The 15,145-nt window shown below is 31.0% G+C and overlaps 1 protein-coding gene across 1 annotated transcript; it reads left to right on the top strand.

Annotated features, from left to right (window-relative positions):
* The first annotated feature begins 1,178 nt into the window (after positions 1-1,178).
* Positions 1,179-5,880, top strand: LOC120136725 (probable beta-D-xylosidase 2). Its single transcript, XM_039152683.1, has 5 exons — positions 1,179-1,603; positions 2,771-3,219; positions 3,445-3,542; positions 4,327-4,677; positions 4,768-5,880. Exons 1-5 carry the CDS (start codon positions 1,205-1,207, stop codon positions 5,781-5,783), a joined length of 2,313 nt encoding a protein of 770 aa, XP_039008614.1. The 5' UTR covers positions 1,179-1,204; the 3' UTR covers positions 5,784-5,880.
* The last annotated feature ends 9,265 nt before the right edge of the window (positions 5,881-15,145 follow it).

Here is a 15,145-nt window from a genome sequence, read left to right as displayed (position 1 = left end):
ATGGTACTAATACATACGTATACATAAGTATCAATATCAAGCTATTGATATCGACACTCTTCTTGAGTATTTGTATCAAAAATAGGTTTTACATCTCAATAATTGCCTTAGGGATTGATCGAAGAGGGTCGGGAGTATCACCCCTAAAAATTTCAAATTAATATATATTTTAGATTTTTTTTCACGAATTTTTTATTAAAAATCTATTTTTACCTTCTAAAATTTTATAAATCCATTCCCTCTAAAATTTTATAATAAATAATTTAATTTCGCAGCAAAACTAAATTTAAAAAATTAAAATAATACGAAAACCCTCGTAAATACTTGAACCGAAAACAATCATGCACCGTTCGACCATCCAATATGTGTCGAAAATTGTTGGTCCTATTCATTCGACTGCAACCGACCTATCTTGAAAGCCTAGCCGTTCACCACACACTCCATCCGACGTTTATAAATTCTGTATAACAGATTATTAAATAGTTAAAAACCTATTGAATATAAATTACCTTATAATAATTTAAATAAATAAAAAAAATATGTAAATGAATAACTGCTCACATAGCTGAAATTATTTGGCCCACCGTATACACATGGTTTCCAGCTAAATTAATTAAGAAATCTTCTACTACTAGTATTTGTATATGTGTAGGTTATAAGTTAATCAGATGATCTACCTCACCTGATTGCACACATAATTCCCTCATACCGGACCTAATTCGTTGGAAACTCTGGTCCACCAATGCCCATCTCCCCCACACTTTCAATCTCTTCGATCTTAAATTATGCAACCATCCTAAATATCATAACTAATGTATAATATAGGGATGGATCGAGGATTACATCTCCTAAAAATTTTAAATTCATCTTTAGTTTAGATATTTTCTCTATATTTTCTATTGATGATTTAATTTCATACCTCCTAAATTTTTTATGTAACTTATGTTTGCATATTTTAACATAAAATTCTACGTTCGTTCATGAATGGACATTCATGTATTTATATATTTATTTATTTATTAGTTTAAGCTGTTGAACAACAATTAGTTTGAACATGTAATGATCAAAGTTCGTTTCGTTGCAGCACTTTATTTCCATTCTTACCACACGAACTTCACCTATATAAATACCATACATTCTTCTTCTTCAGCGTCGTACCATCACAAAACATATCCACATTGCTTCTTCTTCGGCACCCATCACCATGGCTTCACCATCCCAAATCATTAGTATTACTCTCCTACTCCTACTCCTCCTGGGTGCTTTTGCCAAAGCCCGTGACCCGTTCGCTTGCGACCCAAAAGACGCGACGACATCGAACTTCCCATTTTGCAAGGTCTCAATGCCGATATCCAATAGGGTCAAGGACCTTCTGGGGAGGTTGAAGTTGCAAGAGAAGGTTAGGCTGTTGATGAACAATGCGGCAGCCGTTCCACGTCTGGGGATCAAAGGGTACGAGTGGTGGTCTGAGGCTCTTCACGGGGTCTCCAATGTCGGACCCGGAACAAAGTTCGGCGGCGCCTTCCCTGGTGCCACCAGCTTCCCTCAAGTAATCACGACCGCCGCTTCTTTCAATGCAACATTATGGGAAGCCATCGGACGGGTAATATTTTTAGTCTTCTTTTTTTATCACAAATGCTTATTAATAGTATTAATATCATAAAATAGAAATACAAAGATTTTGGTACAATTTTAAGATTTACAGCTTTCTGACCACGACATGTTTTCTTTTTGTTGTTTTACGTAAAGACCGTAGCTTTTTATTAAAAATCATACCAGCCCCACTATTTTGCTTGTCAGCTAGGAATTTACCTGCTTTACCATTCCAGTGGTTGGTCAATCAATGGGACAATATGCAACTTGAATAGGTGGGCTATTATTAATAATTTTTTTTAATTAATCACTTTAATCCGATCTATTAATCAAGTAATCCTGATCAGATTTTGTAGAGGCTGTTACCGGATAATTCTCTTAATCTAATTCATTCGATATACAAATATTAAGATTCGAATCCCTAATTTTACTTAAAGAATTAATATATTGTTTCATTAGATTAACTGATTGTTTAATTTAAAATAGTGTTAATATCTAGATTTGTTATTTTCATAGAAAGGAAGTGTTTCGTTTGTTCCCTTTTTAAAAGAAATTGAGAATATCGACGTTACTATCTAAAAAGAACATATCTCATCAACTTGCTAGTATAGCATAATCATTGTCGACGCAAATCGTATGGCTTGTTTAGAATATAAATGGTAAATTGCAGATTTGCTCCTCCAACAAATAGGGATCCACAGTTTTTGGAGGATAGATATTAAAATCTGAATTTTCTTTTGTTAGTTACTTATTTTATTGAAATTTTATTTGTATTCACACCATTTAAAAATTTTATGTTATTAATATACATGTATTCACCTTAAAAAATGTTTCTAAATTTGCTCGCTCCTCTTATTATATTTAAATTATGAACTTAATTTTTATATTTTTAAATTTTATATAATTTTGTTATCAATTTAGAAATTTCACTAATTAAGTTAAATATTTCACTACTCCAATTAAAATATTGATATTTATCTATCTATATATATTCTCAACGATATATATTCTAGCTCATCAGTTTATATAATTTTATGTGTTAAAAAAGGACTATAATAATAGTAAAAGGATTGTTTTACAATTTTAACATAATGAAAGGACTAAAACAAGAATTTGACCAAAATAAAAACATATGTTTGAATTCTAAAAGGTAAAGGTTAGGCAACCGATGCCGCAGGTAGTGTCAGATGAGGCAAGGGCGATGTACAACGGAGGAGCAGCGGGGCTAACATACTGGAGCCCAAACGTGAATATTTTCAGAGACCCACGGTGGGGACGGGGACAAGAGACTCCCGGTGAAGATCCGGTGGTGATCGGAACATATGCAGCGAGCTACGTGAAAGGCTTACAAGGAAACAACGGCGATCGGTTGAAGGTGGCGGCTTGTTGTAAGCACTTCACGGCGTATGACCTGGATAACTGGAATGGAGTCGACAGGTTTCACTTTAATGCCAAGGTAAGCAAGCAGGACATGGAGGACACATTCGACGTGCCGTTCAAAATGTGTGTGCAGGACGGCAATGTAGCCAGTGTTATGTGCTCTTACAATCAAGTCAATGGTGTCCCCACCTGTGCCGACCCTAATCTCCTCAAGAAGACTGTACGAGGTCAATGGAATCTCAATGGGTAAGATACAATATCACAATCGGGATTTAAATTGTGATTGTAGTCCCGTGTTTAATTGCATTGCATTTATTGAGATTATTATAATAGCGGATTTCAAATGGCCACTAATCCGATAACATATCGCTATTTAAATCTCTAATCACAATTATTGTTCATCGTCATCACCGGATGGTCTGGATTAATTATCATTTTTGTTGATATAAGGTTGGATATTGGTATCCGTAGGTACATTGTTTCAGATTGTGATTCGGTCGGGGTGTTTTATAATACCCAACATTACACATCAACACCAGAAGAAGCAGCTGCAGATGCCATTAAAGCAGGTTAGTCAACTTAAACAATAAGTATTTAGGGTAAAGTAGACAAATGATCCCTCAACTATGGGAGGTACTTTATTGAGTACCATGACAATTAAAAGTTATGAATTAATCTATTGACTATAGTATAATGCTTTGTTGAGTCTCCGACTATTAAAAATTACTAAATTGTCACTCGACTATTCAAATTCTCCAAACTCGTCATTTTTTGTTAAAAAAATTGATGATAGTTCGAGTTGAAGTTAATATGCTAACATGATATAATAAAATTTGATCATAAAATCTTAAATGACTATTATATCTTAGTCAATAAATTAACTTCCAACTCAAACTGTTATAAATTTTAATGAAATGGTTGAGTTTTAAATATATGAATAGTCAATGATTATTTTGTAACTTTTAATAGTTGATGGACTCAACAAAGCAACATCCTATAATCATGGGTCAAATTGCAATTTGTAATAAACAGAGAACTTAACAAAGTAATATACTATAGTCGGAGACTATATGTGTATACCCAATTATTTGCTAATTGGAACTTGCGAAAAGTAATGGCATGTGATCATTAGTCTCCTTTTGAACTAGCTGGCTCAAATTATGGCCAATGTGACCATAATCCTGCAATATCATTAGCCTGTAAACATGTTTTTCTGGTGCAGAATTTGCATTGCATATAATGATTATACTAAGCTTTATCTATCAGAATTATCTTTTCAATCATGAATATGGTTAAAATGTATAAGAATTTTACTTTTTTTTTACCTAAAATGTAAAATTTTGGGAAATGCAGGTTTAGATTTGGACTGTGGACCTTTCTTGGCGCAATACACTGAAAATGCAGTAACGAAAGGATTGTTGAATGAGGTTGATGTTAACAGTGCCTTGGTAAACACGCTAACAGTCCAAATGAGACTAGGCATGTTTGACGGCGAGCCATCCGAACAATCGTTCGGGAACTTGGGGCCAAAAGATGTGTGTGCCCCTGCTCACCAACAGCTCGCCCTCGAAGCTGCAAGACAAGGCATTGTTCTGCTTAAAAATCGTGGCCCTTCATTGCCTTTATCCCACTTACGCCATCGCACCGTTGCTGTCATCGGACCTAACTCTAACGCCACCGTTACCATGATCGGAAACTATGCCGGTAGATGCTCGTGACTGTTATTTTTCACTTTCAGTGAATGGGTGCAAAAGGAGTTGCCATGTTAACATTTTTTTGTTGTTGGAACATTAGGTGTTGCATGTGGTTACACATCTCCTTTGCAAGGAGTTGGGAATTATGCGAAGACGATTCATCAAATGGGATGCGCCGACGTAGCTTGCGTGGATGACAAGTTATTTAGCGGGGCAATCGATGCTGCCCGTCAAGCGGATGCGACGGTACTAGTAATGGGACTTGACCAATCAATGGAAGCAGAGTTCAAAGACAGAACAGAGTTGCTTTTGCCCGGTCGCCAACAGGAACTTATTTCTAAAGTGGCAATGGCGTCCAAGGGTCCAACCATACTAGTTTTGATGTCCGGTGGCCCTATCGATGTCTCTTTCGCTAACAATGACCCACGTATTGGTTCCATTTTGTGGGCTGGATACCCTGGCCAAGCTGGAGGAGCCGCCATAGCCGATGTATTATACGGTACAACCAAGCCAGAAGGCAAGCTGCCAATGACATGGTACCCACAAGGTTATGTCTCAAATATTCTAATGACCGACATGGCAATGCGTTCGAGCCCAAACCGAAACTACCCCGGAAGAACCTATAGGTTCTACAAAGGTCCAGTAGTGTACCCATTTGGTCACGGATTGAGTTACACCAACTTCGTTCATACCATTGCTAGTGCACCCACCGTTGTCTCCGTCCCTCTCGATGGCCACCATCATTCCGGAAATGCAACTGTTTCAGGAAAGTCAATAAAAGTTAATCATGCAAAATGCAACAAGCTCTCTGTAGGGCTTCAAGTAGATGTCAAAAATACGGGTTCCGAGGACGGTACTCACACGATGCTAGTATTCTGGATGCCACCGGCCGGGCATTGGGCTCCACATAAGCAGCTGGTAGCCTTTGCGAAAGTCCATGTTAAAGCGGGGTCTCAACAACGGGTGGGAATCAATATTCATGTGTGCAAGTTTCTTAGTGTCGTGGACCGGTCCGGGGTTCGAAGAATTCCGATAGGCATTCACGATCTCCATATCGATGGCGTTAAGCATTCGTTATCCCTCCAGGCTGCAACATTAGGGGTTATCAAAACCTAGGCATGCCATTTCTAAATAAGGCCAAATTCAACCCTTGGAAGAAATTTCAAGTGTTAAAATTACTTCCATTGTAGTCGAAGATTAATATTGGTTCATAGGAAATAAGATTGGTAAAGGAATATAATTTTGATATGGGCTGTTATCTGATATATTCTAAGTAATATATATTTTATACAAATTTTGTCTGTTTTATTCTTAAATTTTAACATTTAAAAATCTAAACTCTAAATCATAAATTTTTAATTCTATTCCCGCAAACTCTAAATCATACATTTAAAAACTAAAATCTTAAACCAACACAATCTTATGTCATAAAAAACAAATTATGTAAAATGGACTTTTCCCTAAAACATCTATCATCAAAATAAACCGATCATGTTTTCAGATTTATTTTATAAAAATAAAATAAAATCTTTGAAATTGAATAAATAATTAGATGGTTATCTTTGTTTAACGCTATTAAATGATTAGACAGTTACTTGTCAAATGTAAATGTTGGGTCGGCTATTTGAATTTTCCAACATGTTAAATTAAATTTGGGTTTGGTAATGGATATAAGTTTTAAATGTTTTGAGCTTCGGTATAAATTTTGGACATACTAAACTTTTTTCTTTGGTTAAAAATGAGTTAATTGCACCTATATATCCCGAAACTATAAGCCTTATTTTGAATTGATCCTTTATCTTTTGAATATTCTAATTTCATCCCAACACTATGATTCTCATTCTAAATTAGTCCTCAAACTTTTACACATTATAATTCCATCCCAAAACTAGGACCCTCTTTCTAATTTAGTCCCTAAACTTTTAAATATTTCAATTTCATTCTCAAATTCATCCAAATATATAATTAGTTTCGACCATAGTTTAGCTTAAATTTTGTTTTTTTAAACATATATAATATAACTTGACTTAACAATTTTGTTAACAACGGATATGATTACTATATATGTATAGTTTGGAATGAAATTGGATTTTTAAAATGTTTAGGGATTAATTTACAATGATATTAATAGTTTGAGGATGAAATTGAAATATTCAAAAGTTTGAGGACCAATTAAGAATGACAGTCATAATTTAGGTGTGAAATTGGAACAATTAAAAGTTTATGAACAATTAAAATGAGGGTCATACTTTGAGGACCTATGATGTAATTAACTCTTAAAAAAATTAAAATGAAAAACCGATCATATAAACCTACTTATACCAAACTTCAACTAAGATTTTTGTTTAATAAAGTGTTATAAAAATATAATCAACTGAAAGTACATATTTTCAATGATACATTTTTAGACGTATTTAATAATAAACAATAAAATATTTTTATAGATTTTCTATAAAAATGTAAAAGTGAATAAAGTAGATAAGGATCTATTTATTATTTAGTTTATAAATGTTACGGATCTATGTACACTTTTAGTGTGTACTTTATTTTCACTGATTGAACCTTTATATTATTTATATTTGAAATTTTAATTATTTCCCTTAATTTTATTCAATTATAATGTTAATTGTTAACATGGTATTTATAAAAAAGGTAAAATAACTTTTTAGTATTTAATCTATAATAATTCGACCCTTAAAATGTAAATGTATGTAGTGGACTAAAAAAGTTAATTGATCTTTTTTATAAAGTTGTAAGGTCAATCGTTAATGGTTAAATTGAATAAATACAGAATGACTAAGATTTTTAAATAAAATATAGTGCAATGACTCAATTAAAAAAACAAAACATAAAGATTAAATCGTAAATTTTAAACAATATTGAAACCCTTAACCTATTTAAAGCTATCACTTAATGCTGAAAATATTAAATGAAACTTTTTTAAATAATAAGAGGAAAAAAAGAAAAAAAAACAATTTGATATTATTTTTAAAAAGTGATTTAAAAACTGCTGTAAAAAATATTTTTTAAAAGTATTTTTTGAAAAGTTTAGTTTAAAATTTAACGCTTTTAAAAAGTGATTTTGAAAAAATAAACTGTCAATTTTAGATATTATATTGTGAATTGAAAATATAGTATTTAAGGATAAAACTATAATTTCAAACTATGGTTAGATATTATGGTTACTATTTGATATTATATTAGAAATTGAAAATATAGCAATTTTAGATATTATCTTGCTCAAATTGCAGTTAGGTGGCAGTAAACTCCATGGGTGGTTCTTGGAATATCCGAGGATCCAGTTATGAAATTGATGCTAGCTTGACCATAATTTATGGTTAGTTACAACAGTTTTGTATGTGTTATTAGTTACAAAATTAGTTAAGTAACTAACAAACAGTTTGATATGTACTTATATAAACAATATAATTGTCAATGAAAAAAATTTCAATACCTACGTTTTCAACGCATAATAATAATAATAATAATAAGGCTTAATAAAAAATGCTTAAACTATATATATATATTTTTATTTTGGTGTTTAACATTGTAAACTGCATAAGTGACCACCCAACTATGGGTTTTGGTCTCGAAATGATCACTATTTTCGAATTTACTTCAATATAGCCACCAAACTATTTTAATGGTTTTAATATAGTCACTTGCTATTAACACTTAACGGAAGTGTTTACGTAACAGTTAATAAAATTGGTATAATCAAGATAATACATATGTTATATAAATTGTTCAAGTTTAGGCAAAAAAAAAAATTAAAATGACTTAATTGTATTTGAATCCAAAATGAATTAGTAATCAAGCAAGCCTTAACCAATAAGCTATATCTAATATTTAGAAACCAATTATTCTTATATATATATATATTATACTTAATTATAAAAAAAAAATAAAAACGGATAAGTGAGAATTTATATCTAGTCCAATTGAGGTAGTAAACAAGTTAAAAGGTTAATTTTAACGAAGTGCAAACCAAAGGTGTCAACATGAAGCACTATAGGTTAAAAATAGTTAAAAAAAAGAAGTAAATAAGTTAAAAGGTTAATTTTGTGGTTAATTTTATCTAATCCAAACTCCATAGGAAGACATTTTACCTCGAAAGATATGACATGTATAGATAACCTAAAATTTTATATTAGTGGTGCGAACCTATAAAATTTTATAAAGAAATGAAATTATAAAATATTAGACGATAAAAATAATTTTTTTAATAAAAAAATATATAAAGATATAAAATATAAAAAATTAAAAGAAATTACAAGGACTATTGTCTCTTCCCACTCTCATAGATCCTGATGGCATGTAAAGCAAGTCTTAAACCACATCATTTTCTCTCTCATGGAGTCAATCACAATCATCATTTCTCTTAACTGGTTCAACTTCGTATGATAAGAAAAGGTCACAAATCGTTATTACCTCATTATAATATAGCTTAAAGTTCATTCTCATTTCTTTCTTTGCAAGTGAGTTAATGTTCATGCTCTGTTTTCTTAATGCTATTCAACCATTTTGCTTTACTTAAATCCATCAATTTGGGATATGAGATTAGGAGCGCTTATCGAGCGAGTTGATCGCAAGTTGAATAATAATCAACTCGTTCATCGTTAAGTTCAATGAACTTTTTTTAGTAGGACAATTAGGGTATGGCTTTTAGACATAGTAAATTAGTGATTATTAATTAATAATTTCATATTTTTCTTGTTGTTTATTAAAAAATTAATAGATTAACAAAGTAGTAGTTATTATTAGTAATTAATAATTCAACATTTTTTATTATCTATTAGTAATTATTATTTAGACACATTTTAATGTAATTATTTCCTAAGGTAACTATTAAAATATTAAAATTAACGAACTGTTCGCAAACTTATTTAGTCGAGTTGCACCTTGCTCGACTAAACTCATTAAAGTCTTCAGTTCGATTCGAGTATTGATCGAGTCGAGTTCAAACTGCTCAACTCATTAAGCATCCTTATATGAGAGTCTAAACCACAACTTATTAATCTAAAGCTAAAAAACGGAAGAAATATGTTGCAACAGAAAATGTTATTAAAGGCACAATTTTTTTTTTTTTAGATTAGTAAAATTTTTTGTTGAAAATTTTACTTTTTTATAACATTTTTAATTATAATCAAAATTATTATAAATTATATAACTTTTTCAGTTGTAAATTTTAAAACTACCATAATATAATAGTTTTTGATTAAATCAAAATAATATTATAAATTTATACAATATTTAAAATTGAATATAATAATATTTTTAATTAAAAAAGTAAATTAATCTTAAAGTAATTATAGCATAACAAAACTATTCGTTTGAGATGCTTAAGGAATTTAGACATTATATCAAGTTGTAAGTTTAAGAAAATGGGACGCCGTGATATTTGAATGGTGCGAACATTGGGAAATGAGGGGAGTACGGGAAGTTCTATTGTAAGTGGTTAAAATACGGCTAAAAAATAGTGTGACTGGTTAAATAAGTAACCGGTTAAAATTGATGCCGGAAATGTTATATGATTTAACCATAAATATTATTTATGTTGGTAATAATAATGGTAATAATCTAGAATGTTATCGTCGTATGTAAAATGCGCCAAAAAAATATCAACTTTAACATAATCAGTTAATTACTGGAAATATTATCAACCATAATAACATATTTGGTAGCTCCTTTTAAAGCTGATGGGGCCTTAGAAATCCGACGATAACAAAATAGGTTAATTACTTAATTTGTTATCAGTATTATCAACATATTAGGTAACGCCTAAAATGTTATCAAAGTTTAAGCTGATGGAGCCTTAGAAATCCGACAATAACATAACCGGTTAATTACTTGATTTGTTATCAACCATAATAACATATTAGGTAGATCTTATGTAAGATAATAGGTATCACCTTTTTAAAGCTGATAGGTCCATAGAAATCCGACGATAACAAAATAGGTTAATTACTTAATTTATTATCAGTATTATCAACATATTAGGTAACGCCTAAAACGTTACCAAAGTTTAAGCTGATGTAGCCTTAGAAATCCGACAATAACATAATTGGTTAATTATTTAATTAGTTATCAACCATAATAACATATTAGGAAGCGCTTATGTAATGTAATAGGTAGCGCCTTTTTAAGCTAATGGGGCCTTAGAAATCCGAAGATAACAAAATAGGTTAATTACTTAACTTGTTATCAATATTATCAACATATTAGGTAACACCTAAAATGTTTCCAAAATTTAAGTTGATGGGGCCTTAGAAATTCGAAGATAACATAATAGGTTAATTACTTGATTTGGTATCAACCTTTATCAACATATTACCGTGTACATTGTTTAAGCATATTATCATGATACCGATTTACTTTTACCATTTTCATTGGAAACTAACCTATTACTTTAAATTAATAGGTTTCGAAATTATAAATATGGAATATATATGTATGTGTGTGTGTATATCGATACATTTTACGTGCAAATTGTTTGAGTATTTATGTGGAATTAAAGTATCGAGACTGATATAACAAAGTATTGATATGGTGTGTTTACGCTATTATCATTATAACCATATATTTTTACCGTGTAGATTGTAAATTTACCTATTACTTCTACAATACTCCTTATATATAGGTTATTAGAATGTTGGGTGTAAACATAAAGACATATGCAATGCACTTAAAGATGTATTTGGAGTATCGATACTTGGAATTTCAAAACATATTACTTTAAAGTAATAGGTAAATTAACAATTTAATTGAATAAGTTCATTCTTTTTCAGAATCCCTCCATGTTTTATGCAACTATGAGCCCTTTCCATATGTTCCCTTGTATCACGTACTTGAACCTTCACAAACAGTATGTAGAATAGAGTCTCCCGCAAGTCATGGTCAGAATCAGTTATGTAGTTGGAATTATCCAGGTTAATCATGTTGTCTGCATAACCAATAAAACCCCTTGCAGGGTCCAAATTGTAAGCTATGAATTGGTAAGACAAGCTTTATTTGAGGGTTTAAGGCTCAATCCCTCCCAGGTAAGGACTGCATGATTGAACATTACATAGAATAGTTGTATTCAATTCCTGAAGAATTATTCTTCAATGTATATAAGAATAGTTGTAAAGATCTCTGTTAACTTTTCGAAACCAATAAGTATCATGCATGAAGTACCCTTAAGGCAAACAACAAGAAATCTCCCACTTCAAGATTTAGCAAGAGTGGTAGCTTCTGCTCTACATGAAGACCGAACCTAGAATCAACTTCGCCATTATGCCTATACTGCTAAAGAGAACCAGTTGAGTGAAGGGATTTACACACAACCTCGAGCATTTTATGGGAAACCCTAAGTATGGGTTTCCCCAGACATCTCTATTGCAAGATTTTAGAAGAGTACATAGGGTTCCCCATAAAATACTCACGATTGTGTGCAAATCCTATCATCCAGAAAGTTCTTTTGAGAAGTATAGGCATAATGGCGAAGTTGATTCTAGGTTCGATCTTCATGTAGATTAGAAGTTATAGCTCTTGGTAAATCTTTAAGAGGCAGATTTGTCTGCCTCGAGTATATAGGGTACTGCATGCATGATACTTATTGGTTTAGAAACGTTAACGTAGATCATTACAACTATTCTTATATACATTGAAGAACAATTCTTCAAGAACTAAATACAACTATTCTATGTAATGTTCAATCATGCAGTCATTACGTGGGAGGGGTTGAGTCCCTAAACCATAAAATGAAGCTTGTTTTATAAATTTCTAACTTACCATTTGGAATTTGCCCTCCGGGTTTTATTGGCTATGTAATCAACATAATTATCAGCTTCCTTCATCCTTTGACATTCAGTCATACTATCTATATTTGAAATTTGTAATCAATTAAAAGTTCTTAAATACTTTAATCCAATTACCATTTCAACAAAAAGTACACAAATACATTGATACTTACTAGAAGTATATATATCCACCCAGTGTTTGCTTTCAATTTTCTTCAATGTCGATACTCTCGGGCTATATTTCAATGTCATCATCTATGCGAACAATGATTACATTATCTACCTATAATATGTCCCAAATTTTTCTTTACTTTGAAAACACCAAACTCATAAACCTAACCCCTATTTTTGAATACTACAATACTACAAAACTAGGGTTTCGACAACATACCTTTCGATTCGATTGCATCAACAAACAAACAACTATGCTTTCAAAAATGCCTTGCTACTATTTCACAACAACTATTACGCTTCGATATCTAAAACTATGATCGTCTTCTATCTATTTCTTTGGTTTAGGGTTTCCTATGATATGTTAACAGGTTATGTTATTTAAAGTACTGATACTATGATACATATTCTTATAACAATATCGATACCGTCAACATATCCGATAACGCTTTACCGGTTTTGTCAAATTGAAATCGGTTTTGTCAAATTTCAATCTTTTATATTGTCATGTATCGATACATGTGTCTAATGTATTGATAATTTATAGGAATTATTATTGCAATTCTTTTAAATTCCTAAAGTACCGATACTTTGGTTCATATATTTATAAAAGCATCGATACAAATTTCAACCATTCTGGTAACTCTTTACCAGTTTTGTCAAACTGAAACCGATTTTTTCATTTATTTTCAATTCCTAAAATATCAATACTATGATAGACATACTTATAAAAGTATCGATACCTTCAACAAATCCGATACTATGCGTGAGATATTTTAACCAGATATGTTATTTATATTTAATTGATTTTATCAAATTTTAACAGGTTTTGTAGAATTTTAATCGGTTTTGTCAATTTCCAATCGATTTAAAAATTGTTGATAAGCATACTGGACTAAAAGTATCGATGCCTATACAAAATGAATCGATACTTGCTATTTATGCCTATAATCATTAAAACATTAGACTTTTACCGTTTACATTGTAAATTTACCTAAAACTTAAGTAATATGTTTCAAAATTCTTCGTATTGATACTTTTTTGCGTGCAAATGTTTTGAGATGCATATTGGAATAAAAGTGTCGATACTGGAATAATAAATAACAATACTTTATGTTTACACATATTATCATTAAACTGATAGATGTAACCAATTTACATTGTAAATTAACATATTACTATAAGGAAATAGGTTTCGAAATTTTAAGTATCGAAACATTGTTGTCAAAATTATAAAAATCAATATTTTAATAATGTGTATTGATACATTTGCATGCAGAAGCATACTGAAATTTGGAGTAGGTGTACAATACTTTATTAACTAGTATTGAAATTTCAACAATCCTCAAATATAAATTATAGATATGTGTAACATGGGTATCAATACAGAAACGTAAGTATGGATACAAAAACTATGCAATTAATGTTTCAAAATTAATATTGTCGATACTTAGAGTATGTGCACAATATTGTAATTTCATTAATGTTCTATCAAATGATATGGAGCAATCAACCAACAACTCTTCAGAAAATCCCGACCAATCAACCATCAACGCTTCGGAGATCAAATGTTGTGATATATTCAGAGCAATCAACCAACATGAAACGTGAGGGAAATATCGACCATTATAATTTTGAGGAACAAGATGGAATATTGGATATGTGAAGAATGCCTTTCAGATAGTATCCATTTCATCCAGCTCATTAAGATAAGATAACCGTAAACCAAAATCGTCTAAGAGAAACATAGTTGATGTAGAAGCAGCTGCATATTTAAAATCTCGAAGGCGATGCATTTGGTTCTCAAATATTTAAAGCATCAGAAGCATATCAGAATTATGATTTGGGTGCTACACGGGAAATGCAACCAAAATTCTCGAGAATTGAAGGTATATCTTTTAATAATTTTGTTAAAGAATGGAAGATACACACGTAAATAAGAAGTATCTGTACTTGGAATTTCAAAACCTATTACTTTAAAGTAATATGTAAATTAACAATGTAAATAGATAAAAGTGTTCCGGTATAATGAAAATAGTCGTAAATGACAAGTGACCTTTGTTTTATTTCCCATATACCACCCAACTCATAAGTTCGAAACATTTATGATGCTTTAGCTTTTTGAGAACCAGATACATCACTATCAAGATTTTAAATCTACATATGCTTCTACATCAGGTATTTTTTTCTTCGATGGTTTTGATTTACGATTATCATATCTTTATGAGCTGGATGAAATGGGTACTATCCGAAAGGTATTCTTTACATATTCAATCTCCTAGCTGTTGGAAATAAACAATGAAAATTATGATTAATCAATGATAACATGAAAATTGTCTAAGTTAATAAGGAATAAAAAGGTTGTTGTTACCTTACAAATGGCATTTGATGTTACCTCCCAATACAATGAGCATGTTTTTGTTTGAAGGGAACAAAGGTTGACAGAGCTCAAATTTATAGTTGTGCTGAAATTGAAATTGAAATTCAATTTCAAATTAAAATTAAAAATTGTATAATTGATTCCTA

The sequence above is a fragment of the Hibiscus syriacus genome, unplaced genomic scaffold (genome assembly GCF_006381635.1).
Source record: "Hibiscus syriacus cultivar Baekdansim isolate YM2019G1 unplaced genomic scaffold, ASM638163v2 tig00110637_pilon, whole genome shotgun sequence".
NCBI lineage: Eukaryota > Viridiplantae > Streptophyta > Magnoliopsida > Malvales > Malvaceae > Hibiscus > Hibiscus syriacus.
Note: the sequence above shows the minus strand (reverse complement) of the source record. Positions and strands in the feature narration are given on the sequence as shown.